Source organism: Lithobates pipiens, unplaced genomic scaffold (assembly GCF_037356315.1).
Source record: "Lithobates pipiens isolate NorthernLeopardFrog02 unplaced genomic scaffold, aLitPip1_a1.2 Scaffold_19, whole genome shotgun sequence".
NCBI lineage: Eukaryota > Metazoa > Chordata > Amphibia > Anura > Ranidae > Lithobates > Lithobates pipiens.
In genome coordinates this window covers 102,090,757-102,118,358 of record NW_027507764.1, presented here as the reverse complement: position 1 = coordinate 102,118,358, position 27,602 = coordinate 102,090,757, and the positions used below count along the sequence as shown (strand labels likewise).

At 40.8% G+C, this 27,602-nt stretch overlaps 1 protein-coding gene across 2 annotated transcripts in view; it reads right to left on the bottom strand.

Moving 5' to 3' along the window:
- Window positions 1–27,602, bottom strand: part of ADARB2 (adenosine deaminase RNA specific B2 (inactive)) — an 805,999-nt gene that overhangs the window by 282,027 nt on the left and 496,370 nt on the right. For both annotated transcript variants that reach the window (XM_077491116.1, XM_077491117.1), the window contains exon 3: window positions 19,201–19,287. In XM_077491116.1, the coding sequence (XP_077347242.1) occupies window positions 19,201–19,287 (87 nt within the window). The remainder of the gene's footprint in view (window positions 1–19,200; window positions 19,288–27,602) is intronic.

The following is a 27,602-nucleotide window of genomic DNA, read 5'->3' as shown; positions in this document are numbered from 1 at the left end:
ATAAGAGATTTCAGGGCAACAGTAACCTGTGACCCAGTCCGTGCTATCACCATCTGATTCCTGGAATGATTACTAGTCCTAGGGCAGGCAGACTTATCTTGGCATCCGTAGAGGCGTGCTCTGCCCTAGAAGTAGCAGCACCGCTGAATCAGAGCCTTGACTGTCAATTACGATCCTGACAAGTTACCTTTAAGGTTAATGCTGTTAATTGTAAAGTTACCACTGCATGTGATTATCATTATGAACACAGTGAAAATGGAAAATTTCACACTTCTATAAAGAAATTGCAATTTATGTTAGGTAACTGTTTATGAAAAATGCAGCAGTTACTAAGTGTACTTTACATACCTAGCACTCGGCAATGTATTCAATTTTTCATTATCTCTCAAACTCCCAGAGCAAATCTCATTTTCTACACTGTGCTGTTGTCTTATCATGCACAGAAGAGTTAAATGGGCTTGTGTGATCATCATGCTCTGGGTCCCCTGAACGAGAATGCATCACTAATAATGACAATGCCTATGTCTCTAGGTCGAAAGGGCTCAGAAAAAGCAGTCATCCGATTCTCCATGCTACATTTGAAGCGATAATATTGTTTTTCCTGAAGGTTATTCTACTTTCAAACAGTTTCAACTTTTTATTTTTAACACATTGCTCTTTCTAAAATACTAGAATATACCGCTTTGTGAGTAAAATGATTTTAAATGTAAAGTACTTAAATGAAAAATCAAGTTCTATATTGATTGCACGATTTTATTAATAGAAGTTCACATGTGTGCTTTGTGAGAGTGTGTTCTTTATATTCACGATGACGGAAACTTATTTCATAAATGAAAAAATTTAATAGATATAATAAAACAGCTTTTGCTAAAATATTCACCTTCAATCCTGCTGTCCCTGGCAGTACTTCTTGTTCACCACCAGATGCCCTCAGTCAATTAGGTTAAATGACAACCTACATTATTCAACCCACTTCCTCTTAGCATAGATTGTCCTGGTCCCACCCCCAGCCTGTGATTGGACAGTAAAGGAGAATACTTTAATACTTTAATATATATTCCTTTATCCCTTGATAATGTTCCTTTGAACAAAGCTAGTCGGGAGAGCTACAGTGGTGACTTTATTACACCAGCTGGGGTGTCTGCATGTGATTGATTGTTTTATATGCGATTTTGCTCTTGCCTTCTTGAAAATAGTTTTAACCTTCATTAAAATGTCTGGATTTTTATTAACTACACCATGAGTTCCTCCTTTGTCTCTCCCTTTTGCCGAGCCCACTGTTGAACATCCTGGTTGTATAGTAACCCATCCTGGAAACTTGGCTTCTGATAACCATCCATGTCATAGGGACACTGGGATAATGTGCAGCTAGACCCCCATCTTGGGGGGAGAGTAGCTTATAAGCGGCTTGAGAATTGGGTTTGCACTTTTGGGTGTGAAGATTTTGCTATTCACGCTGAAATATGGATTTTTGTTGATACATATATGTAAACTGCAAAATGCATAGGTGTGAACCAGGCTTTACACATTCTTATTCACAGCTTTTGATATATAGATATAGCTTTATATATATATATATATATATATATATATATATATATATATATATATATATATATATATATATAGTTTTTATATATATTAATTTTTACTAGATTGATTAAATATTATAATATTATGCACCTCATATTGATAGCGCAACACATTTTTCAGTAATATTAATACAGTATTGTGCTAACTTCTCTGCCACTCTGCTTTCTATAGGCTAAAAACATGCTCCTTGTTAAAACATGAACCGATTGGCTCCATGTGTTGCCCTTTCCTCTCCCATTCTGAACTCTGCTGTATGGGGATTGCAAGAGACAAGTAGATCAGATACAGGTACATACACTGCTTGCATTTAAAAAATAAATAAAAAATAAATTTAATGATATATTATTCAATATACAGTATAGTTGTGTTCAATTGGGTCTCTTAAATCTGCATAGAGTTCAGCTTTAAATTGAACTCTAGGAAAAACTCTATAAAACAACACATTCAGTTAGACGTCTATTTAAAAAAAATATAATTACATGTACTTTTAAATGGAACAAATTGAAGTACAGTAAAACCTTGGATTGCGAGTATAATTCGTTCCGGAAACATGCTTGTAATCCAAAGCACTCGTATATCAAAGCAAATTTCCCCATAAGAAATAATGGATACTCATATTATTTGTTCCACAACCATTTATTCATAGGCCCTTCAGTTTATAATTCATATAAAAGGATTATAGCAATGTGATAGGTTGTGTAACCATAACATGGTGGCAGCCTCCACAAGGGGATTAGAAGCAAAATCCAACAGGAGCTACAGAGTATAAAAGAGAAGAGAGCCGCCTCTATGTGTAGCAATGTGGTTACATTTAATGAAGGTACAACATTGAGCATAATGAGCAACTCACATGGTTGATGATTAAAAGAGGCACATCTAAGTATGCAGGCCTCAGGGGTAAATCTGTCCACATAGACCATCATCCGCACCGCTGGCTCTTACCACTGTCAGCCTGAAATTGTGACTGGGAAGACTACCCTGCAGTAGAGCAATCTGAAAGTGAGGCTTGAAGCACTCATGGAGCACAGTGTGGAAGGGGTGATGTCGATGGCGGTGCTGAGGGCGCTCTATGTGGACAGTTTTACCCCTGCCTGCACACTTAGATGTGCCTGTTTTAATCATTAACCATGTGAATTGCTAAATGTTGTACCTTCATTAAATGTAACCATATTGCTACATTTAGAGGTGCCTCTCTTCTCTTTTATACACAGTTGTGACATGACTCTACTTGTATATCAAGACATTGCTTGTTTATCAGATCAAAATAAGTATTCCCCCTTCTTTAGGACTTTAAAGGCCACAGAAACTGACATGAATAGAAAAAGATTTTATTACATAAAAAAGATGGTTCAGGTCACAACAAATAATCAAACATTAAAAGATGTCTAGCTTCTAATACTGTATGCATGTGATCAACATAACAAAAGAAAATCCATAACAATACATATAAAATGACACTAGTAATCTCCAGTAGATGGTAATCTCTGGTATCCAACGCATCTCCAGTTTAACACCTTCATCAGGGGAAGAGAGTAGATATAAAGAGTAGTCAAAAAACTCAAAGAGAGTGACTCCATGCAGAAAGAAAATGAGGCAACGGTCAGGATGGGGGTGCAGATAAACGCCAGCCTAGAATCAATATGAATTTAGAACTGTAGATTCCCAAATCTGTTTAATAACAGGTGGGCAGCAGCCACTGGGTTCCAGCAGTGTGATGCAGATGGTATATGTTCTGCCGAAGATAAGGTCATACGTTAGCCGGGGCTTTACATAAAATGTAAAGGCATTGCAGAGAGAGAGGAGACACCACCTAGGTCCACACCATCTTAGACATATGGCATATGCATGAAGTCAGGGTTTATCCGGCGCTATCCATTGATCTTGGAGCTTTATTATGAAGCCCCGGCTAGCTCCTGTCTTTCTATTTGAGTTAAACTTTCTAGGCTGGCGTTTATCTGCACCCCCAGTTGACAGTTGCCTCCTTTTCTTTCTGCATGGAGTCTCTCTCTTGGAGTTAAACTATTTTTGACCGTACTTATATTTACTCTCTCACCCTGAGGAAGGTGTTAAACTGGAGACGCGTCCGGTAACCAGGGATTACCATCCACTGGAGAGTACTAGTGTCATTTTATATGTATTGTTATGGTTTGTCCTTTGTTATGTTGATCACATGCATACAGTATTAGATGCTAGACATCTTTTAATATTTGATTATTTGTTGTGACCTGAACCATCTTTTTTATGTAATAAAATCTTTTTCTACCCATGTCAGTGTCTGTGGCCTTTAAAGTCCTAGATAAGGGGGAATAATTCTTTTGATCTACATATTCCAGGGATGTGGCCACTACACTGATTTTTTCACATGGTGAAAGCCTCTTTCTTTTCTCGCTCATTCATCAAGTCAACATTTATGTCTGGCAAGACACTCTTAGACCAAGTTACCCTCAATCCAAGGTTTTACTGTCTGAATTAGACTTGATATCAGCTGCTTGTCATTGCTGCTTGATGGAGGGACAGCACTTGGGGCCAATCAGATGTTTTGCACTGCTCAAGTACTGACAAGAAGCATGATGACCAGAAGAGAAAATAGAGGGATGCACTCATCAATCTTCTGCTTCACTACCCAGTTAAGAGTGATGACCAATATGTATTGCTTAAAGTCTAACTAAAGGCAATTTTTTTTTTTTGTATAGCACAAAGAGGAACTAAAACACCTATTAGTCTTTTATTGCTGTCTGTGACCCTGTTAAGGAGATCCATGCTCTCTATGTGTCATGTTTATTGTTATTACTGAAAGAGAGTGAAAGAAAATCCCAAATTTTGGATTGTCACCAGAACAAGAATAAAGGAGAAATCTCCCATTGGGGAAAATTGTTCCAGTGATTCTGGTGACAAGCAGGGAATCCCTCACTTTGGAGTCATTTCCTCTCACTTCCTGTTGTGACGTTTAGGCAGGAAGTGAAGGGAAATCTCTCCAATGGAACACATACGACAATAAATAAATAAATAAATAAAAAGTGATAGAGGTTATAACCTCCCCTACTTTCTATAAAATGAGAAAAAAAATATTTTGCCTTTATACTTTAACTACAGTAGGGTCAGATCACCAGACTGGTTGTCTTGCCTGAATCTCAGGACTGTCTGGACAGAACTACAAGAACTTGTGTATCTATTTAAGCGGTGCATATAGCCTGTGTTTGCCAGAGTATATATTGTTTTTATGTAATTTTACCAGAGTTCAGCATTAAACCTATTAGACAGACTTGGAAATTCTATGCATAGTACAGCTAGAACAATGCTAGCAATGTGTGCATCGATTTTTTTTTTTATTGCATTTGTTTTTCATCATCTGCCACACATCTGTTTCTAGTTTTCAATTCTAAAGAATATTTAAGGTAAAGATAAATGTGATGGGTACTGTTGAAAATGTTACTCAATTGCCACTCAATCATCTTAAACTTGTACCGAATCAAAAAATTCTAAAGAAAAGATCAAATAAAAAAAGAATAAAAATTTTATGATTCATATTTTTGAAAACACAAAAATTTTTAAATATATGTTAATGAAAATTTGCACCTTTAACTCCACACCTCCTCTATGCAATATAGTAAAAGGGCACGGTACAGGGGGTTATTATTGTCATATCTCCTCCCTCTTTATCTTACTTTTTTTGGGATCAATCAATCAATGGAAATTATATTAAAGTATATGTAAAGACAAACCTTTTTTTCGTATTTGAAAAGTTTAGGAAAGGGTTAGACCCTCTGACAAGTTTTCATTTCTGTTGGTGTCTCTGCCGGGAAGATTCATCCTCTCTATTTGTCTTAGTGCACACACAGGGAAACAGGATACCTTATGCTACGTACACATGATCGGACTTTTCGACGGACTAGGTCCGACGGTCTTCCCGACGGGCTTTTGGTGGAGGTCCGACAGACTTTCCGAACGAACGGACTTGGCCACATACGAACAGACTAAGTCTGGTCAAAAGTCTGTTCGTTTTGAATGTGATGATGTAAACGGGACTAAACAAGGAAGTTCAATAGCCAGTAGCCAATAGCTGCCCTAGCGTCGAATTTGGTCCGTCAGACTAGCACACAGATTTTTAGTCCGCGGACTTGAGTCCATCGGATAGATTTGAAACATGTTTTATTTCTAGGTCCATCTGATTTTTTGTTTAAAAAACAGTCGGACTAGCCGCACACGATCGGATTGTCAGACGGACTGATCCCGTCTGACCTAGTCTGCCTGAAAGTCCGGTCGTGTGTACGCGGCTTAAGGGAGATGCAAAATCTTACAGCAGTCACCAGAGCAAGAGGTGAGGGGAAATCTGCTAATAGGAAGAAATGTTCCAGTGACAACTGTATATCATGGGAATTTCCTTCACTCCAGGACAAGAAGAGAAGAAAAATCCCCCAAACAGGGCATAGACAACAATAAAATTAACAGATAGGTGTTTTAACCCTTTACCACTTAATCCAAACCTTAAAAAATGCTACACATACACTTTAATTCAATAGAATTCATATAGGACTTATATTTAAATGGTCCCAAAAACAAAGTCAATATGGCAAGTGGAGGTCCCAGAATTTGTAACACTTATGCCTTGTACACACGGTCTGACATTCCGACAACAAAATCCGTCAGATTTTTTCCGACGGATCTTGTCCTAAACTGGTGTTGCATACACACGGTTGGACAAAGTTGTCGGAAAATCCAATAGTTCGGAACATGATGACGTTCGTTCGTTACCACGGGTCTGACCGCGTGTACAAGGCATAAAATAATTAGTCCACGCATAGGAACATTTGAAACACCGCTGTTCTACATCTTACTGAATGACAGTATGGCTCACTCTGAACACATTTTTGAATATCTGGATTGCATCCCAGAAGGTGACATTGTTTGTTCTGGTGGTCATCTACAGTATCTCACAAAAGTGAGTACACCCCTCATATTTTTGTAAATATTTGATTATATTTTTTTCAAACACTGAAGAAACTACACTTTGTTACAATGTAAAGTAATGAGTGTACAGCTAGTATAACAGTGTAAACTTGCTGTTCCCCCAAAATAACTCTGGCAACAAAAGTGAGTACACCCCTAAGTAAAAATGTTCAAATTGGGCCAAATTAGCCATTTTGCCTCCCCGGTGTCATGTCGAGCAAGTGTGTTAAATTTGGTGTTATCGCTCTCACTCTTTCATACTGGTCACTGGAGGTTCAACATGGCACCTCATGGCAAAGAACTCTCTGAGGATTTGAAAAAAATAATTGTTGCTCTACGTAAAGATGGCCTAGAAAGATGGCGCTCCTAACAAATTTGATTATAACTAAACACAAACTTATAGCAGCAGCTACTATATGGGATACACACATAAACACTAGAAAACAAAAAGAGGTAGCTGTGCTGACAGTGACACCCCTGGTAGTGAACCAGTGCTAAATGCAAAATGATTGCATTTATGCTTGAAACTAGACACCCTGGCAGGGTTCAGCTTAAAAGATCCTGGATAACAACTCTGAGAGCAGCAGACCAGGACACTGTCGGGGTGTCATCACTAGGACTTTATTGACTATTTGAGTTCTTTTATTTTACATTCACTTTTATTTAAATTTTTATTTTTTATCATCACATTCAACAGGATTCATATTCATTTAAGCACTTAATTCATGTTGGCCTTTTTACTTGTTTGTTTGTATATTCACATATTTCTAATCATTTTGCATTTAGCACTGGTTCACTACAAGGGGTGTCACTGTCAGCGCAGCTACCTCTTTTTGTTTTCTAGGCTATAAGAAGATTAGAAAAGAATTTGGAATTCTTAGAATTTAAATTTCCTCAAAATTGCTATAAGAAGATTGCCAAGATCCTGAAACTGAGCTGTAGTACAGTGGCCAAGACCATACAGCAATTTAACAGGACAGGTTCCACTCAGAACAGGCCCTGCCATGGTCGACCAAAGAAGTTGAGTGCACATGCTCCGTGCCATATCCAGAGGTTGTCTTTGGGAAATAGACATATGAGTACTGCCATCAGTGCTGCAGAGGTTGTAGGGGTGGGGGGTAAGCCTGTCACTGCTCAGACCATACGCCGCACACTGCATCAAATTGGTCTGCATGGCTGTCATCCCAGAAGGAAGCTTCTTCTAAAGATGATGCACCAGAAAGCCTGCAAACAGTTTGCTGAAGACAAGAAGACTAAGGACATGGCTTACTGGAACCATATATGTGGTCTGATGAGACCAAGATAAACGTATATGGTTCAGATGGTGTCAAGCTTGTGTGGTGGCAAATAGGTGAGAAGTAAAAAGACAAGTGTGTCTTGCCTACAGTCAAGCATGGTGGTGGGAGTGTCATGGTCTGGGGCTGCATGAGTGCTGCCGGTGCTGGGGAGCTACAGTTCACTGAGGGAACCCTGAATGCCAACATGTACTGTGACATACTGAAGCAGAGTATGATCTTCTGCCTTCGGAGACTGGGCTGCAGAGCAGTATTTCAACATGATAATGACCCCAAACACACCTCCAAGATGACCACTGCCTTGCAAAGAAGCGGAGGGTAAAGGTGATGGACTGGCCAAGCATGTCTCCAGACCTAAACCCTATTGAGCATCTGTGGGGCATCCTCAAGTGGAAGGCGGAGGAACACAAGGTCTCTAACATCCACCAGCTCCGTGATGATGTCATAAATGAGTGGAAGAGGAATCCAGTGGCAACCTATGAAGATTTGGTGAACTCCATGCCCAAGAGGGTTAAGGCAGTTCATTTACACACATAATTAACAGCATCTCCTCCTGACTATCACTGTATATTACCCAGTATTACCTACAATAAATAATGCATAGACACGTCGAATAAACCAATTTTATTTGGTCTTTTACTGATGGATCCACTTAAGTCAACACGTTTCTCACAGAGTTTCATCAGGACCAACTGAGGTTTAGGTGAGGAGATAATAATAGTTGCTGATTATAGAAAAGAGCTCACTAAAATCCAATACATACCAATTGATGATTACCATTTATGAAAATTATCATAATTATGTTGCTTTAAATGCAAATATTGCAGACATACCTATGCATGCAAACCTATAATGGACAAGAACAGCAGCCAGCAACAGGTCAATGCCCCCGGGGCGAACACTGGGACACAAAGTTAGACCCAGACAATGTCAGGACCCCTCATCCCTTATCCTGATTATCAGCCTGTTACCTTTGCTAGTGATATTCTACACTCTGGCTGGACCTGCCCTGTCTGTTGTTAGCTGCTGCCCCATGTTACAATAACACAGAGATTTACCAGAATATCCAGCCAACACCACACTGACAAGTCAAAGTCCACCATTAAATTGCTGGCCAGCTACGGCGCTTGTGTGTAGCTACCATCCCACCTTTCTTTTAACAAGACTTGGTTATTCAGGTATGTTGAGCACATATTCTTCAAATAAAATAGCATTATATGTACTTCAAACACAGGGGGAGATTTACTAAAACTGGTGCACTTAGAATTTGGCGCAGCTGTGCATATTAGCCAATCAGCATCTAACTTCAGCTTGGTCAATTAAGCTTTGGCAAAATAAACTGGAAGCTGTTTGTTTTAGTAAATAACCCCCATAGTCTACCTTAAACATTGCAATTTCAAATTGTGACTTGCCACTAAATAGCTGTTGGACCTTTGGAAGGCCCCAATCCTGTCATCGGCAAGTTGTGTGGCATCAGCTTTAAAGTGGTAGTAAACTCCAATGTTAAGATTGTACTTTTCTGCAAGCTTATAAGTCTTAGCCCTTGTACACACGGTCGGACATTCTGATGGAAAATGTCCGATCGGACCGTGTTGACGGATAATACGACTGTGTGTGGGCTTCATCTGACTTTTTCCGTCGGAGTGTCCGACCAACAAAGTATGAGAGCTGGATATAAAATTTTTCCGACAACATGATCCGATCGGACTTTGTCGTTTGTAGATAATTCCAATCAGACAAAGTGCCACGCATGTTCAGATCAAATTCCTAGACCAAAGCTATTGGCTACTAGCCTGAACGTAGTCCCATCGTAACTAAATTATGTCATCACGTTACGAACGATCGGATTTTCCGACAACTTTGTCCGACCGTGTGTATGCAACACCAGTTTCGGACAAAGTCTGTGTGTACAAGGGCTAACATGTAGGTATTATGAAAACCTACCAAACTTGTGCTGTTTAGTAGATATTTACATCAGCTCCAGGTGCTGACAACATTGTGCCCTGAATGCAGAGAGTGTTGTGTGGCGATCGTGATGCCATCCCAACCCAGCTGTTTGAATTGCAAAACTGGAAGAAGGACCAGATGAAGACATAACTGCAGTTACAGCGCAGTGCTGGAGGGCTGCGTTTGACAGGTTAGTCTGCAATAATGTGATAGTATTCGGTGCATACTAGCACATTATGGCAGGGTTTTTCTTTTTTTTAAATCTTTTTGGACCAGGTTTACTACTGGCTTTAACTCACTGCAAGCCAATGACTGAGACTGGTTGGAAACTACACTTTGATCCTGGCAGTTATCCAGCAGAACTCAATTAATGGATTGCTCAATTTAAAGTGTTATCAGGTATCTCTTTCAATAATAATCAAACATTTGCACCCGCTCTATATACTGTATCTCTAGCCTCTCCTTACATACATTTACTCACATACACCTGGAAGCCAGTTAGTGGCGTCTTGAAATCTTTTCCTGTATTATATTAATGTTTACCCAACAGATAACACAAGGCAGTATGGTCTGGGCCTGATGGCAATTTCAAAATGAAAACTATCCACACACTTTTCTACCTAGAATAAAATGACACATCCTTAATCTGCAATATGTATTGTAGCAGCTTAAACTTGACAGATGATGTCATTTGGCGTGCCTGATGTGTCTGTCATGATTGTAGGCAAAAATCATTTACTTAATAAAAAAATGAAAAATAATAACACAAAATCTAAAATAAGCCGCTGAAGAGATTGCAAGGAGCCGGTGTTTTCAAGACCATTAATAGTGCAATACACCAACCAGATCAGGCAGGAGGATTACTAGACCAGTGTTCTACTGTCTGAGGCTTGATATGAAATGCTTACTGGGATCTCAATTCAGAGCGTCTTACTGTCGCATCTCAGTAAAATAATATAAAGAGATTTCATAAAATAGGAAACTATTTGACAGCTCTAATAAATCACTTCACTTCAAGCTAGCTTTAGAATCCTACTCTACGAAACTTTATATATTCTCAAAGTAATTTTTTTTTTTTTTTTAGAGGATTTAGATTAAAAGATGCGTTGGGGCCTAGGTAATATAAAAACATGCATATATATTTTTTTTTACAAGTACATCTGACCTAGTCACTTACTCAATAAAGCAATGCAAAGGGCATTAATGGCAAGCCATGTTCAGTAACCTATAGAAGCCAATCAGATTTGAGTTTATCTAATTCAGATGAGTGAAGGATTAATTCTAATTCTCTTTTTGCTATGGGTCACTACCCTTTGCATATTGCTCTTTGCTTTACAGAATGCACCGGAAAGTTTTGAAATATACTTTGCGTAGCTATTTTTTTTCTTTTGTAAATCACTGCAAACCTTAGAAAACTTGGAAAGATTAGACTACCTGGATATTTATAATATTATTGTAAGTACAACTACTACCCAGGCAGAATATAACCTGACCTGAAGTGAAACTGTGGACAGGCTTCTGACCCTAGGTGTGCACAGCCGATTGCATTAGGGCGTGCACCCCAAATCTCAAACACATATGCTGGTGTGTGTATATACTGACAGTGTCAGTTGGAAGAGATTGGTGTAAGTAGGGGAGTGGACGGTGTCAGTAGTTTTTATTTTTATTTTTTAAATTCTATTTTATTTTTGACTATTTTTTTAGGAGCCCCGTTAGGATGCTTTACTGAAATATCAGGGGTCCAAACAGGGGAAAACTGTGCCACATGGGGTGATAAAGGTGTGCCCTGGCACACCCTGTGCGCATGCCTATGCTTCTGACATCCAAGTATTTACATATTTTTATCCAACAATAAATGAACTTTAACACATGCCCTCAGTGATCTCTGTAGCTGCAGGTACTGTGGAGAAATGTATCCCAGAAGCTTCCAGCAAAAAAAAATCCTGAAGCTGTTTTCTTAACTGTCTCACCCCACCATGCTCCCCCTCCTGATTAGGCAGTTTTCCAGCTTTCTAATGTCTAACATAAATGCAGAGTTAATGCTCTGAAAGGATGACTTATTCCACGTACACACGATCTAACTTTTCGAGGGACTAGGTCCAGCGGTCTTTCCGACGGACTTTCGGCGGAGTTCCGACTGAACGGACTTGGCCACACACAATCACACCAAAGTCCGACGGATTCGAACATGATGACGTACGACCGGAGTAGAATAAGGAAGTTCATAGCCAGTAGCCAATAGCTGCCCTAGCCTCGTTTTTTGTCCGTCGGACTAGCATACACATGAAAGGATTTCTCAGTCCGGCGGAGTTCCGGTGGGAAAATTTAAAACATGTTCTATTTCTAAAGTCAGCCGGATTTTTGGCAAGCAAAGGTCCAATGGAGCCCACACGCGATCGAATTGTCCGACGGACTCGTTCCGTCTGACCTTTGCTGTCAAAAAGTCCGGTCGTGTGTACGTGGCATTAGTCGTGATTCTGCTCATTCTCTCAGCAGCTCACCCTACTATTGCTTTCCAGAGTACCAGCTCTGTGTTTAAATTAGATATTTGCAAACTGGAAGGCGCTTGCCTTTTGTGCTATCCTGTGTTGCCAGTTTGCCCGTTTGTGTTAGGCAGAGCATCACAATCAGCATAGGTGTGCAAAGGGGGTGTGCCTGGGCACACCCTAATCACTATGTGCAGTGCCGATTCCTCCTACTACCCAGGCTCCCCCCCTCCTTGTTGGCCCCACATTGCTGCTGGCTTCCTTCCTCTCCCCTCTCCCTGGCTGCTACAGGGGATATTTCAGGATGCAGGGGAAGGGGCTAGCAAATATGTAATTTACCGGCCTCTTCCTTTTCTAAAAGAACACACTCACTCACTGTGTCCATTCATAACTGAAGCGTAGTAAGCTGTGTTTACTATGCTTCTGTTTGTGAATGAACAGGAAGCCGCTCAGCACAGAGAACTTCCCCTTCATTCACTACCTCATACAGCTGAGGCTGCAGAGAAAGGCATGTGTGTTTGAGCTTTGGGGTGCACACCTTAATGCAATGGGCTACACACACCTATGACAATCAGACATGCTGCTGGCTTGCTACATTGGTTGACAATCTCTGCACTGACCCACTTCCCTGCACAACCCCTCTCTTTAAAAATGCATAGAAAATTGGTATTTTAATATCTCAAAAACAGAAGCAGCAGGAATCTAAGAAAGAGTTTTTCAAACTTTAAACATAGCTTGAGTTTCATTTTTGTAATTCAAACTTAAAGGCTATCTCCACTTTCACAGACAAAAAAAATACAGCAAGTAGAAAAAAAAAAACATAGCATATACAATTGCTACGCAAGCCATATTTTAATTTGAAAAAATACATTCACATTTCAATCTGTAGTGCTGTCATTTTATGTAAGACCTGGAGGGGTTCTATACACCATTGGTATACAGAACACCTCCAAAAATGTCATTTCATGCTTGTGTGATTGGCTCACTGATTTTTACAGAAGTCTGCACTAAAATGTAAGTCAATTTTAGGCAACCCCTGCAATAGATTTTTTTTTTTTTTTTGGTGAGATACTCTCTAAGGGTTAAATATTTCTAAAGGGATGCAGACACAGAAACTTTTCTTTTCTGAGCACTGAGAGTGAACCAGGTGACTATAACGAGCCAGACCCTCCCATTCAGAATCAATCTGCACAGATCATGGTCAACAAGCAGTTATTTCTTCAGGAAAGCAACAGATAGAAATCTAGAACAAAGTTTGCTAAAATACCTTCAATGCACATTAATCACCCAGGGGGATTGTTCTTTTCTAATGAGTATCATCTTCAGCGCAAGCTGCAAGTAGATTGTGCCAGTTGTGAACAATCTCTGCTCATTCCTGTAATTATTGTTATAAGACAATGGCTGATTATGTCCTATCAATTCTGTTTTCAGCAAAGTGGTAGAGGGAAACAATCATTGTGCATGGAGTTCATCACAAAAAAGCCTCTCAATCAATATCTGTATATGCCAGTAATTAACAGATTTCAAATTCTGTAATAATAGTGTACTGTAAAGAAAATATCATGTAATTGGTTCCAGAGCTTGGAGGTTTTGTAGAGCTTTAAGCTGGAAAAATTCTCTGTTCCCAGGTCCACATCTTACCTGATAACTAGACCTCAATATTAGTCTCATCTGTGCACAGACCCTTATATATGTGGACAGGCAGATTCTCAGGATTCACTCTTTCACTCTCTCTGCTGTGGCTACCTGCAGCTGAGTGAAAAAGCTGAGTGCTGATAGAGCACCAAAAAGGCACAAGCGCTACCTGCATGTGTTAGGAGAACCTATTAGGGGGAACCCTGTTAATAAATTGTAATTTAGATGGGCAGATTTTTTGTTTGGTTTATGTGTTCCTGAATAAAAGTACAGGAACACACCTGCCTGAACACTTCCTCTGTGGCCCTGTATTATGTTTTACCAGTTCATTCATTACCAGCCCATTACAATATATATATATATATATATATATATATATATATATATATATATATATATATATATATACACACACTGTAATTTGGAACACCTGCCTTTACACGCACATGAACTTTAATGGCATCCCAAGCTTAGTCCGTAGGCTTCAATATTGTGTTGGCCAACCCTTTGCCACTATAACATCTTCAACTCTTCTGGGAAGGCTGTCCACAAGGTTTAGGAGTGTGTCTAGGGCAGTGGTTCTGAGCATCTCTCCTCCTGACCCACTAACAGCCCAGGTTTGCAAACAAACTAAAATACATCACAGGTGATATAATTTGCTGCTCAGTGATTGCAGTATTCTAGTCTGCATCTCCCCAAGGTAATACTTAAATCTGGCCTGTTAGTGGGTTCAGAGGACAGGAGTTGTGAACCACTGGTCTAGGGAAATGTTTGACCATTCTTCCAGAAGCACATTTGTGAGGCCAGGCACTGATGTTGGACAAGAAGGCCTGGCTCGTAGTCTCCACTCCAAATGATCCCAAAGGTGTTCTGTCAGGTTGAGGTCAGGATTCTGTAGTTCCTCCACTCCAAACTCTCTAATCCATGTCTTTATGGATCTTGCTTTGTGCACTGGTGCGCATTCATGGAACAGGAAGGGGCCATCCCCAAACTGTTCCTACAAAGTTGGGAGCATGATATTGTCAACAATGTCTTGATATGCTGATGCCTTAAGAGTTCCCTTCACTGGAACTAAGGGGCCAAGCCCAGCCCTTGAAAAACAGCCCTACACAATAATCCCCCTCCGCTAAATGTTTTGGAGGAGTGGCCCAATACTCCTCAATAGATGGGATGAATAAGTTCTGCGAGACAGACCTTCTGAGCTACATCAATGGCTGACCTCACAAATGCGCTTCTGGAACAATGGTCATTCCATACACACACTCCTAAATCTTATGGACAGCCTTACCAGAAGAGTTGAAGCTGTTATAGCTGCAAAGGGTGGGCCAACTCAATGTTGAACCCTAAGGACTAAGACTAGGATGTCAGTAAAGTTCATGTGTGTGTAAAGGCAGGCCCCCCAATACTTTTGACAATATAGTGCTTATATATATATATATATATATATATATATATATGTACGAACATACACATTCATAGTTTCATAGTTTCATAGTTAGTAAGGTTGAATAAAGACACCAGTCCATCCAGTTCAACCTGAGTGAGTGTCTATCCCTATCCCTGTACATTACACACTCACATTCGTCCCTACCCTCAAGAAGCCCACCATCTAAGGTCCCCATTCATATACTAGGGCCAATTTTGGACAGAAGCCAATTAACCTACCTGCATGTCTTTGGAGTGTGGGAGGAAACCGGAGTACCCGGAGGAAACCCACGCAGTCACAGGGAGAACATGCAAACTCCAGGCAGGTAGTGTAGTGGTTGGGATTCAAACCAACGACCCTTTTTACTGCTAGGTGAGAGCACTAACCACTACACCACTGTGCCACCCACATAGTTTCAAATAGATTGATTTATTTTCTAAGCTAACAACTTATTTGGATGATAATACAGTAAGCTCATTCCTATCTTTAAGTCAAATTTTATTATTAGCATAATGCATGGGTGTTTTTTTACACCCTGCTATCTGTGTACACAACACTGCCGGCAGTGCTAGCATGCATACAATGCAAACTACCAGTAAATAACGTGACACTAAAATATTACTTGTAAGAAAACGACATAAAACTGACAAATAAACCCTTCTCTCATAGATATTTTCTTCTGAAAGCCTTGCCATCAGGTGGTCTAATTGTAGACTTTTAAGGATGGTAAGCGCAAGTATATTAGAGAAAAGTGTTAGGTGACCTCTGAGTCTAACACTTAATGCTTTCTTCCTAGGTCTTTTAACACAGTGTGCTATGCTCAATCTTGGGGATAATAGTACATTGACGGATGTGGTTTGGGAAGTGGCTGTAGGAATGGAACACTACGCAGTGAAGAATCTTTCAGCCATATGACAACAGCAATGAATAAAGAAGAGTTTTGTGATTTCTATGTCCGAAACAAAAATTAGAGCTAAACTTTAAAGCACAATATATCCCGCTAAGACATGAAAAGCATGCCTTCTAAAGGAGCAGAGGCTGCAGTCTACTTGCTATGTGGCTGCTATTTCCAGTCTTAGAAATTCGATATTTTAAGGGCTCCAACAGATGAGCAGGAGGGGGTTGTCTAAAGTAGGGCAAGTATGGATCGAAATTCGGCTGGTTCAGCAAGGACCAGCCAAATTTCGATCTGTGTGTGGCCCTCTCTGGTCAACACAAGTCGGTCAGTAGATTTACTTCTGTTAAATGAAACTGCTATAATACCTTCCAGTCAGCTGATTAGTAAAATCGGACAGTAGAGGAGCCCCAGCTGCAGAGCGGAGAGGATTCCTCCATCCACCTCACTTATGTGGATGGGGGAATCCAGGCTGATTGAAAAAAACCTGTGCATGCATACACAGCTTAACAGAATGTCAGCTAAATTACAATATAAACAGAAACATAAAAATATGGGTTTAACGAAAAACACCCACGTATCCTGTATAAACTCCATGAATTTTAAGAGTTAAACTCCACTAACAAATATAGCATATTTGCAGCCATATTTTCTAAGAGCCTGTACCAGTGAAGCCTATTGTTGGTATTACAATTGTTTCTTTGTCAATTCAAATCAATGGGAAAGCAAAAGCATGTTAACCACTTAAGCCCCGGACCATTTTGCTGGCTTAAGACCAGAGCATGTTTTGCGATTCGGCACTGCGTGGTTTTAACTGACAATTGCGCGGTCGTGCGACGTGGCTCCCAAACAAAATTGACGTCCTTTTTTCCCACAAATAGAGCTTTCTTTTGGTAGTATTTGATCACCTCTACGTTTTTTATTTTTTGCGCTATAAAAAAAAAAGAGCAACAATTTTGAAAAAAAACGCATTATTTTTTACTTTTTGCTATAATAAATATCCCCCAAAAATATATAAAAAAAAATGTTTCCATCAGTTTACGATACGTATTCTCCTCATATTTTTTGTAAAAAATCGCAATAAGCGATTATTGATTGGTTGGCGCAAAAGTTATAGCATTTACAAAATAGGGGCTAGTTTTATGGCATTTTTATTAATAATTTTTTTTTTACTAGTAATGTCAGCGATCAGCGATTTTTATTGTGACTGCGACATTATGGCGGACACATCAGACATTTTTGGCACATTTTTGAGACCATTGTCATTTATACAGCAATCAGTGCTATACAAATGCACTGATTCCTGTGTAAATGACACTGGCAGTGAAGGGGTTAACCAGGAGGTGGCAGTGTAGGGGTTAAGTGGGTCCTAGGGGTTTCTTTATAACTGTGGGGGGGCATGGCTGTGATTTACAGAACACTGATCTCTGCTCCAATCACAGGGAGCAGAGATCAGTGTCACTTGTTGCTAGGCAGAATGAGGAGATGCTGTTTAAATTGGCATCTCCCCATTCTCCCTCCCTGTGAGATGATCGCGGGTATCTCCACTCACGGGGGGTCCCGACCGGCACCTGTACACTAATTTGGATATAGAAAAATGGGGTTCCCTCGCGCTATCAAAGTAAAAAATATCTGAATGTGGTATGTCGGTTAGATTGCTGCTAGACCTAAATTGTATACCATGCACTTGAATAACAATAAATAAAAAAGGTGATGTATGCCAATTTGCCTGCCCATGCCATTCTGTCGACGTACATCGTCGTGTGCTGGACGGGAAGCGGTTAGGGCAGGTGGATGAAGCTTAGCTAGAGGTCAAATGCTGACGCAGAAAGAGGTCAACCGAAGATCAAATACACCTGTCCATGAATTCTATGTGATCTTACAAACTTTTTTAAACTGATGTCAAATGCAAGTGGAATTCACCAGAATTTGCCAAGTCCAAAACCTTTCAACACAACTCTCAAGTCTCTGTAAAAAAACTGTCACTTTTTTTGCAATATGGTAAACAAGAGGTATTTTGTGAACAGTTAGAAGACCCCTGTAAATGTAATTTCCTGCTTGCTTTATCAGCTCACTGCTTTTCCAACACATCTACACTTAAAGTGGAACATTAGTCACAAAATTACGTGCGCTAGATGACTCCAGGCTGACCCCTTTTGTAGGTATAGCTATATAAACCATGAAAAAAAGTGCCTATGCTGTTTGAAATTCAGTAATACCCTGTCTCACCCTCACACATGCTCAGTTGCTCTCTGTTTTATGATGCTGTGCCAAAAATGTAGAGGCCAATCTGCTGACAGCCTAAAGATTTACTGCTGCTCAGAGCTCTAGACTTCAGCAAAATGGAAGCCTTCAGCAAAAAGAAACAGGAAGGATGCTGGAGACAATTTACAGCGCACACTTATTTTGGTAACATATGGTGAATGTATGTTCATTGCTAAAGAACACGTTATCAGGTTATTATGGGTAAAGTTCCACTTTAAATACAATTCCCACTTAGGGCATCCACTGCAATAGGCATTTTATTTTGGTAAGATACACTTTAAGAGTTATCTACTTCTAAAGCAACCTTTCTCAACCCTTTTAACAGAGGAACCATTGTGACGGTCAGTGTGAAGTATGCTCCTTACCCTTGTGGTCTTTGGGAACCATTGCCACCTTACAGCTAGCTAAAAAAAATCACTGATGTCAGTGGTTACACACCTGAGAGGCAGAAATCACTTACTGCTCAAGGAACCCCTAGTAAACTATAGCGGAACCCTGGTTGAGAAACCCTGTTGTAAAGGAATCCAGATAGTTCAGATTTAACATTGAATATAATCAGATACTTATTATAAAAGCTGATCAGCCCATTCAATGTATATAGTTTGCCTAGATGATTTTTTTTCTACAAAACTAGTTACAATTTTAAATAAAAAATAAAGAAAAGCACATTTTTCATTTTTAAATTGATTTATGGTTAGTGAGATGGCTTACTTAAATTATCTTCGTCGTCCACACTGCTTGCTCCCGGATTTATGAACTTGAAAGGTACAATGAAAGTTGACAGCATACTGATTTTTTCTGAAAGAAAAGAACATATACACATATGATAAACAAAGAGGATGTAACCATGTTTTTTTCCTATTTATTGTAACATTTCACAACATACAGTATCTGACAAAAGTGAGTACACCCCTCACTTTTTTGTAAATATTTTATTATATCTGTTAATGTAACAACACTGAAGAAATTACACTTTGGTACAATGTAAAGTAGTGAATATATACAGCTTGTATAGCAGTGTACATTTGTTGTTCCCTCAAAATAAATCAACACACAGCCATTATTGTCTAAACCGCTGGCAACAAAACTGAGTAAACCCCTAAGTGAAAATGTCCAAATTGGGCTCAATTAGCTATTTTCCCTCCCTGTTATCATGTGATTCATTAGTGTTACAAGGTCTCAGGTGTGAATGGGGAGCAGGTGTGTTAAATTTGGTGTTAACCCTCTCACTCTCATACTGGTCACTGGAAGTTCAACATGGCACCTCATGGCAAAGAACTCTCTGAGGATCTGCAAAAAAATAATTGTTGCTCTACATAAAGATGGCCTAGGCTATAAGATTGACAAAACCCTGAAATTGAGCTGCAGCATGGTGGCCAAGACCATATAGTGGTTTAATGGGACAGATTCCACTCAGAACAGGCCTCACCATGGTCAACCAAAGAAGTTGAGTGCATGTGCTCAGTGTCATATCCAGAAGTTGTTGTTGGGAAATAGACGTATGAATGCTGCCAGCATTGCTCAGCGGTTGAAGGGGTCAGGGGTCAGCCTGTCAGTGCTCAGACCATATGCCGCACACTGCATCACATTGGTCTGCATAGCTGTTGTCCCAGAAGGAAGAGTTTTCTAAAGATGATGCACAAGAAAGCCTGCAAACAGTTCGCGGAAGACAAGCAGACTAAGGACATAGATTACTGGAACCATGTCCTATGCTCTGAGGAGACGAAGATAAACTTATTTGGTTCAGATGGTGTCAACCGTGTGTCACGGCAACCAGGTGAATCATACAAAAACAAGTGTGTCTTCCCTACAGTCAGGCATGGTGGTGGGAGTGTGAAAGTTTGGGGCTGCTTGAGTGCTGCCAGCACTGGGGAGCTACAGTTCATTGAAGGAACTATGATTGCCAACATGTACTGTGACATACTGAAGCTGATCATAATCCCCTCCCTTCGCAGGGCAGTATTCCAACATGAAAAGTACCCCAAACACATCTCCAAGATCACCACTGACTTGGTATGGGGCATCCTCAAACAGAATGTGGAGGAGCGCAAGGTCTCTAACATCCACCACCTCCGTGAGTGGAGGAGGACTCCAGTGGCAACCTGTGAAGCTCTGGTGAACTCCATGTCCAAAAGAGTTAAGGCAGTGCTAGAAAATAATGGTGGCCACACAAAATATTGACACTTTGTACCCAATTTGGACATTTTCACTTAAGGGTGTACTCACTTTTGTTGCCATCAGTTTAGACACTAATGGCTGTGTGTTGAGTTATTTTGAGACGACAGCAAATTTACACTGTTATACAAGTTGTACGCTCACTACTTTACATTGTAGCAAATTGTCATTTCATCAGTGTTGTCACATGAACAGATATAATTAAATATTTACAAAAATGTGAGGTGTACTCACTTTTGTGAGATACTTTATATGTACATATACAGTATAGATTGATCGATATGTAGATACTGTAGAAAGATAGATAGACTTTTAATATATACTGTATGTATATTTAAAACCACTTATCAAACCAATGATTTCATCATTTTCACTTTACCGTCTCAAAGTCAAAGAATTTATTAAAAGTTAAAATGATTTCCATATTCGACATACTATATCTACAACTCATCCAATAGAAGAACAATTTAAAATAATTATACAAATGTTTTAGAACAATAAATTGGTTTTTAATCTACATTATACATGAATACTATGTATAACAACAATATTTTAATTAATAAGGTTTCTCAGGTTAAATATTATTTTGATTTATCTTTAAACTTATCTTTGGCTTATATTTTAAAAGGCATTTGGAATAATATAATTAAATGCATCTAAAATAAAAATGATAGTAAAAATAAATAGAAATAGAAAAATAAAGCTAAAAACATTTAAACTGTTGCAATTAAGTACATTACCTTAAAAAAAGTACAAAGGCATGTGAATGATATTGGCTGTTTGAAACTGCTGTCCACAGCACTTAATGAAGCAGAAAGAGCAGCAGAAAAGGGAACTGTATGTTACTGCAATAGGGGAGATAAATTTAGGAAGCAGTAATACCAGGGACTGAGTAAGGTCAGAGAATGAATAATGGTGTTTCATGTTAGCAACTATGCCACAGATGGAACTAAACCCCATTCTAGATGCTGCTATTTTCTATCCTTTGATGCTTAGAGTCAACTGGTACAGTACATTCTCATAGTCAACATCAGATAATTGGGTACTAGGAGATTTACCTGCATGTCATCAATATATTCTTCGTATTTTTTTAACCTCTTAGTTCAAATAAGCATCACAATGTCCTGTATATGTAACATCTGTCCATAGGATCATAAAGGCCACTATTTGCAGGCAATGCAGGTGTAATTTCCCCATAAAATCCATCACCCGTGTTAACACTTTGGCAAATGTTGGAAAATTATTTGTCTAGATGAAATGTTTTCTCTCATATCAAGAGACATAATAGAAATCAAAGGGGGTTGACTGTGCTTGCATGACTAATGGGAAAAAGATTCTACCCAGAGGTTGCAAAAATTGCTGTTGGTGCAGATGCAGCATTTGTATAAGTATTTTGGTAGGTTGGGTAAAAATTCTAAGGGAGCTAGGCCACAAAAATACTGTAGTTTCTCTAAAATTCCAGTTGTTCAGCCAAAACCTTTCTTTACATTGTGGATAGAGTGGGGACGGTTTAGAACCCTCTGTTAGGTTTCAGTGCTTCAGTTCCAGACAAATCTGCAACAATGACACATAAATCAAACACTGATAGGAGTTTTCATTTATTAACCAACTGACCCCAATTCTAGAATAATTTAAATCAAACTATAGTAAGATCAAAAACACAGTCACATTTGACATTGATTAAACTTGGGAAATCTTTAAGTAGTATGAGTATGCTATCTTGTGCAGTCATAAAGAGACTGAATATTTGCATTGAAAACACCTTTGGAAGTGATCAAAACTGTATGCATTGTGATTAAGAAAGATCACCCCCATCAAATCATTCTCTGCAGCTATTACCTTTTGTACCACCTCCCCCTCCCTTTAGAATGTAAGCTCTATGAGCAGGGCCCTCCTGTACCCTTTTGTATTGTACTGTAATTGTGTTGTCCCCCGATGCATTGTAAAGCGTTGCGTAAACTGTTGGCGCTATATAAATCATGAATAATAATAATAATAATTAATGAAAAGCATACATAATACATAATGTGTCATCAGCGAGTTGTCAGTATTTGTGCAGTTTTCCTTTAACTGGATACTTTTGCACATTGTTGGTAGTGAAGTCTATGGTCTTAGTGGGATTTATTTGAATAACTCCCACCCACAAGAAAAGAATGTTAGGACAATGAAAGAAAAAAAACGAGAAAAGTCCCATGGAATTTGCCAACCTTGTGTCAGAAACAATGAATCAGACTGAGACAGAAGTACAGTTAAATCACATTTGTTTAATAATATAAAAAAAGGTAAACAGAGTAAACGTAGTCAAAACATAGCCAGAATTCAGGAACTGGAACGGATAGTCAGACAAGCCAAATGTCGGGGAGCCAGAGAAGATCGTGCTAAAACAGCAAGCAAGATCTGGAGCCAGAAGGGATGTCAGCCAAGAAAGTCTTTAACAGGAATGCAGGAGATAGTCTCTGTGATGTTGACCAAGGCAAAGGTAGAGATCCTCTGGGCTGGACGGCTTAAGTGGGCACGCATGATGAGCAGGATATCATCAACAGCTGAGTAACTGTGGAGACATAGGAGCTGGCAATTAGCCGACAGCTGAGTGGCCAGCTCTGGGGAGGATGGGCTGAGCCCAGCCCTGACACCCTGTCATGTATTTATTTTTAAATTACTGTATTTATTGGCATATAACACACACTTTTTCACCCTAAAAATTGGGTGCAAATAGTGTGTGCATGTTATACGCCGATACTGCAATTTGGGCTGCCTAGGAGGGAAAGGGGCGGGATTAGCGCCATCAGATTACATACAGCGAGAGTCTCCTGTTTACTCAGTGGCCCCTGTAATAGGAAGTCCCATCTCCTGGGCCGGCATTGGACCAGTGTTCTGTCTATCATAGAAGCCGGTCCAGGAGGCAAAACTATGTATTAAAGAGGCCGCCGAGTAAACAGGAGATTCTCGATGCATATAATCTGATGGCGCTCATCCTGCCCCCTCCCTGTCCCCTCTGAAGCAGCAGTAATCTGAGGTGAGGCTGCATGTGGGCATTGATCAGGCTGCAGATGGGCATTGATCAAGCTGCATTGATGGGCAATAGTGATGGCCGAACGGTTCGCCCGGCGGTCGTTTCGCGGCGAATTTCCGACATTCGCGGTCCGCACGTTCGAACGCCTTTTTCCGTCGTTCGCCGCGGCGGACTTACGTGTTTAATGTATACAAGAACTTTAACCTTTGGTGACACGTTTATCATGTGATACAGGACAGCCAATTGAGACATGACAGCACATGGACACTTGTACATTCCCCCTAACCTATAAATACACCCGATCCGGTGGCCATTTTACATTCTTTCTTCTGTTAAGATAGGGACAGGTTCCTGTGTGGAGTAGGGAGAGATAAACCACTAGCTATTTGGTACACAAAAGTTCTTTTCAGGACTGGTATAGGTGTTAGGTGTTGATAGGTTTGCTGTGCTGCTGATTCTTGCAGCAGCCTGAGTGTCTTTTGTTAGTTTAGAGAAAGGGAAAGGACGGTGTATGCTACAGGGACAGCCAGATTAGTCTTTCATCATCATCATCATCATCATCATCATTAGCTGTTACTATCAAGGTCCACAAAAGAGCTGTTCCAGTAACCACTAATCGTTCTCTTTTTTTGCCAATTTGTATAGGGACAGGAAGGAAGCAGTGTTGTCAGGCAGTGAGGGTAATTTTAAAGACTTGCTGTTATTATTAGTTCCACAAAGGTTCTTTTCAGGACTGGTATCAGTGGTACAGTAATAGGCTTGTACATGTATAATATTCTTTCTTCCAAATATAGAAAGGATATTATACTTGACTGCTGCCCTTCTGCTGCAGTCTGCTAAACATTCACAACTCACTTGTTCCACAAAAGTTCTTATAAGGACTGGTAACTTGGTATAGGGTGCTACGGTACATAGGCTTGAGTGCGGTACAGTCTGCTGTTCTGTAAGGACCGCTATCGGTCCACAATAGATAGGGTTGACGTGCACCACTGCTGACCGCTGCCCTATACTGCAGCAGTCCTTCAGCGGTATAGGGACTGACGTACAGTCTGCTAATCACTAACACACAACCTGCTTGTTCCACAAAAGTTCTTATAAGGACTGGTAACTTGGTATAGGGTGCTACGGTACATAGGCTTGAGTGCGGTACAGTCTGCTGTTCTGTAAGGACCGCTATCGGTCCACAATAGATAGGGTTGACGTGCACCACTGCTGACCGCTGCCCTATACTGCAGCAGTCCTTCAGCGGTATAGGGACTGACGTACAGTCTGCTAAACACTAATACACAACCTGCTTGGTCCACAAAAGTTCTTATAAGGACTGGTAACTTGGTATAGGGTGCTACGGTACATAGGCTTGAGTGCGGTACAGTCTGCTGTTCTGTAAGGACCGCTATCGGTCCACAATAGATAGGGTTGACGTGCACCACTGCTGACCGCTGCCCTATACTGCAGCAGTCCTTCAGCGGTATAGGGACTGACGTACAGTCTGCTAAACACTAATACACAACCTGCTTGGTCCACAAAAGTTCTTATAAGGACTGGTAACTTGGTATAGGGTGCTACGGTACATAGGCTTGAGTGCGGTACAGTCTGCTGTTCTGTAAGGACCGCTATCGGTCCACAATAGATAGGGTTGACGTGCACCACTGCTGACCGCTCACCTATACTGCAGCAGTCCTTCAGCGGTATAGGGACTGACGTACAGTCTGCTAATCACTAACACACAACCTGCTTGTTCCACAAAAGTTCTTATAAGGACTGGTAACTTGGTATAGGGTGCTACGGTACATAGGCTTGAGTGCGGTACAGTCTGCTGTTCTGTAAGGACCGCTATCGGTCCACAATAGATAGGGTTGACGTGCACCACTGCTGACCGCTGCCCTATACTGCAGCAGTCCTTCAGCGGTATAGGGACTGACGTACAGTCTGCTAAACACTAACACACAACCTGCTTGGTCCACAAAAGTTCTTATAAGGACTGGTAACTTGGTATAGGGTGCTACGGTACATAGGCTTGAGTGCGGTACAGTCTGCTGTTCTGTAAGGACCGCTATCGGTCCACAATAGATAGGGTTGACGTGCACCACTGCTGACCGCTGCCCTATACTGCAGCAGTCCTTCAGCGGTATAGGGACTGACGTACAGTCTGCTAAACACTAATACACAACCTGCTTGGTCCACAAAAGTTCTTATAAGGACTGGTAACTTGGTATAGGGTGCTACGGTACATAGGCTTGAGTGCGGTACAGTCTGCTGTTCTGTAAGGACCGCTATCGGTCCACAATAGATAGGGTTGACGTGCACCACTGCTGACCGCTCACCTATACTGCAGCAGTCCTTCAGCGGTATAGGGACTGACGTACAGTCTGCTAATCACTAACACACAACCTGCTTGTTCCACAAAAGTTCTTATAAGGACTGGTAACTTGGTATAGGGTGCTACGGTACATAGGCTTGAGTGCGGTACAGTCTGCTGTTCTGTAAGGACCGCTATCGGTCCACAATAGATAGGGTTGACGTGCACCACTGCTGACCGCTGCCCTATACTGCAGCAGTCCTTCAGCGGTATAGGGACTGACGTACAGTCTGCTAAACACTAATACACAACCTGCTTGGTCCACAAAAGTTCTTATAAGGACTGGTAACTTGGTATAGGGTGCTACGGTACATAGGCTTGAGTGCGGTACAGTCTGCTGTTCTGTAAGGACCGCTATCGGTCCACAATAGATAGGGTTGACGTGCACCACTGCTGACCGCTCACCTATACTGCAGCAGTCCTTCAGCGGTATAGGGACTGACGTACAGTCTGCTAATCACTAACACACAACCTGCTTGTTCCACAAAAGTTCTTATAAGGACTGGTAACTTGGTATAGGGTGCTACGGTACATAGGCTTGAGTGCGGTACAGTCTGCTGTTCTGTAAGGACCGCTATCGGTCCACAATAGATAGGGTTGACGTGCACCACTGCTGACCGCTGCCCTATACTGCAGCAGTCCTTCAGCGGTATAGGGACTGACGTACAGTCTGCTAAACACTAATACACAACCTGCTTGGTCCACAAAAGTTCTTATAAGGACTGGTAACTTGGTATAGGGTGCTACGGTACATAGGCTTGAGTGCGGTACAGTCTGCTGTTCTGTAAGGACCGCTATCGGTCCACAATAGATAGGGTTGACGTGCACCACTGCTGACCGCTGCCCTATACTGCAGCAGTCCTTCAGCGGTATAGGGACTGACGTACAGTCTGCTAAACACTAATACACAACCTGCTTGGTCCACAAAAGTTCTTATAAGGACTGGTAACTTGGTATAGGGTGCTACGGTACATAGGCTTGAGTGCGGTACAGTCTGCTGTTCTGTAAGGACCGCTATCGGTCCACAATAGATAGGGTTGACGTGCACCACTGCTGACCGCTCACCTATACTGCAGCAGTCCTTCAGCGGTATAGGGACTGACGTACAGTCTGCTAATCACTAACACACAACCTGCTTGTTCCACAAAAGTTCTTATAAGGACTGGTAACTTGGTATAGGGTGCTACGGTACATAGGCTTGAGTGCGGTACAGTCTGCTGTTCTGTAAGGACCGCTATCGGTCCACAATAGATAGGGTTGACGTGCACCACTGCTGACCGCTGCCCTATACTGCAGCAGTCCTTCAGCGGTATAGGGACTGACGTACAGTCTGCTAAACACTAATACACAACCTGCTTGGTCCACAAAAGTTCTTATAAGGACTGGTAACTTGGTATAGGGTGCTACGGTACATAGGCTTGAGTGCGGTACAGTCTGCTGTTCTGTAAGGACCGCTATCGGTCCACAATAGATAGGGTTGACGTGCACCACTGCTGACCGCTGCCCTATACTGCAGCAGTCCTTCAGCGGTATAGGGACTGACGTACAGTCTGCTAAACACTAATA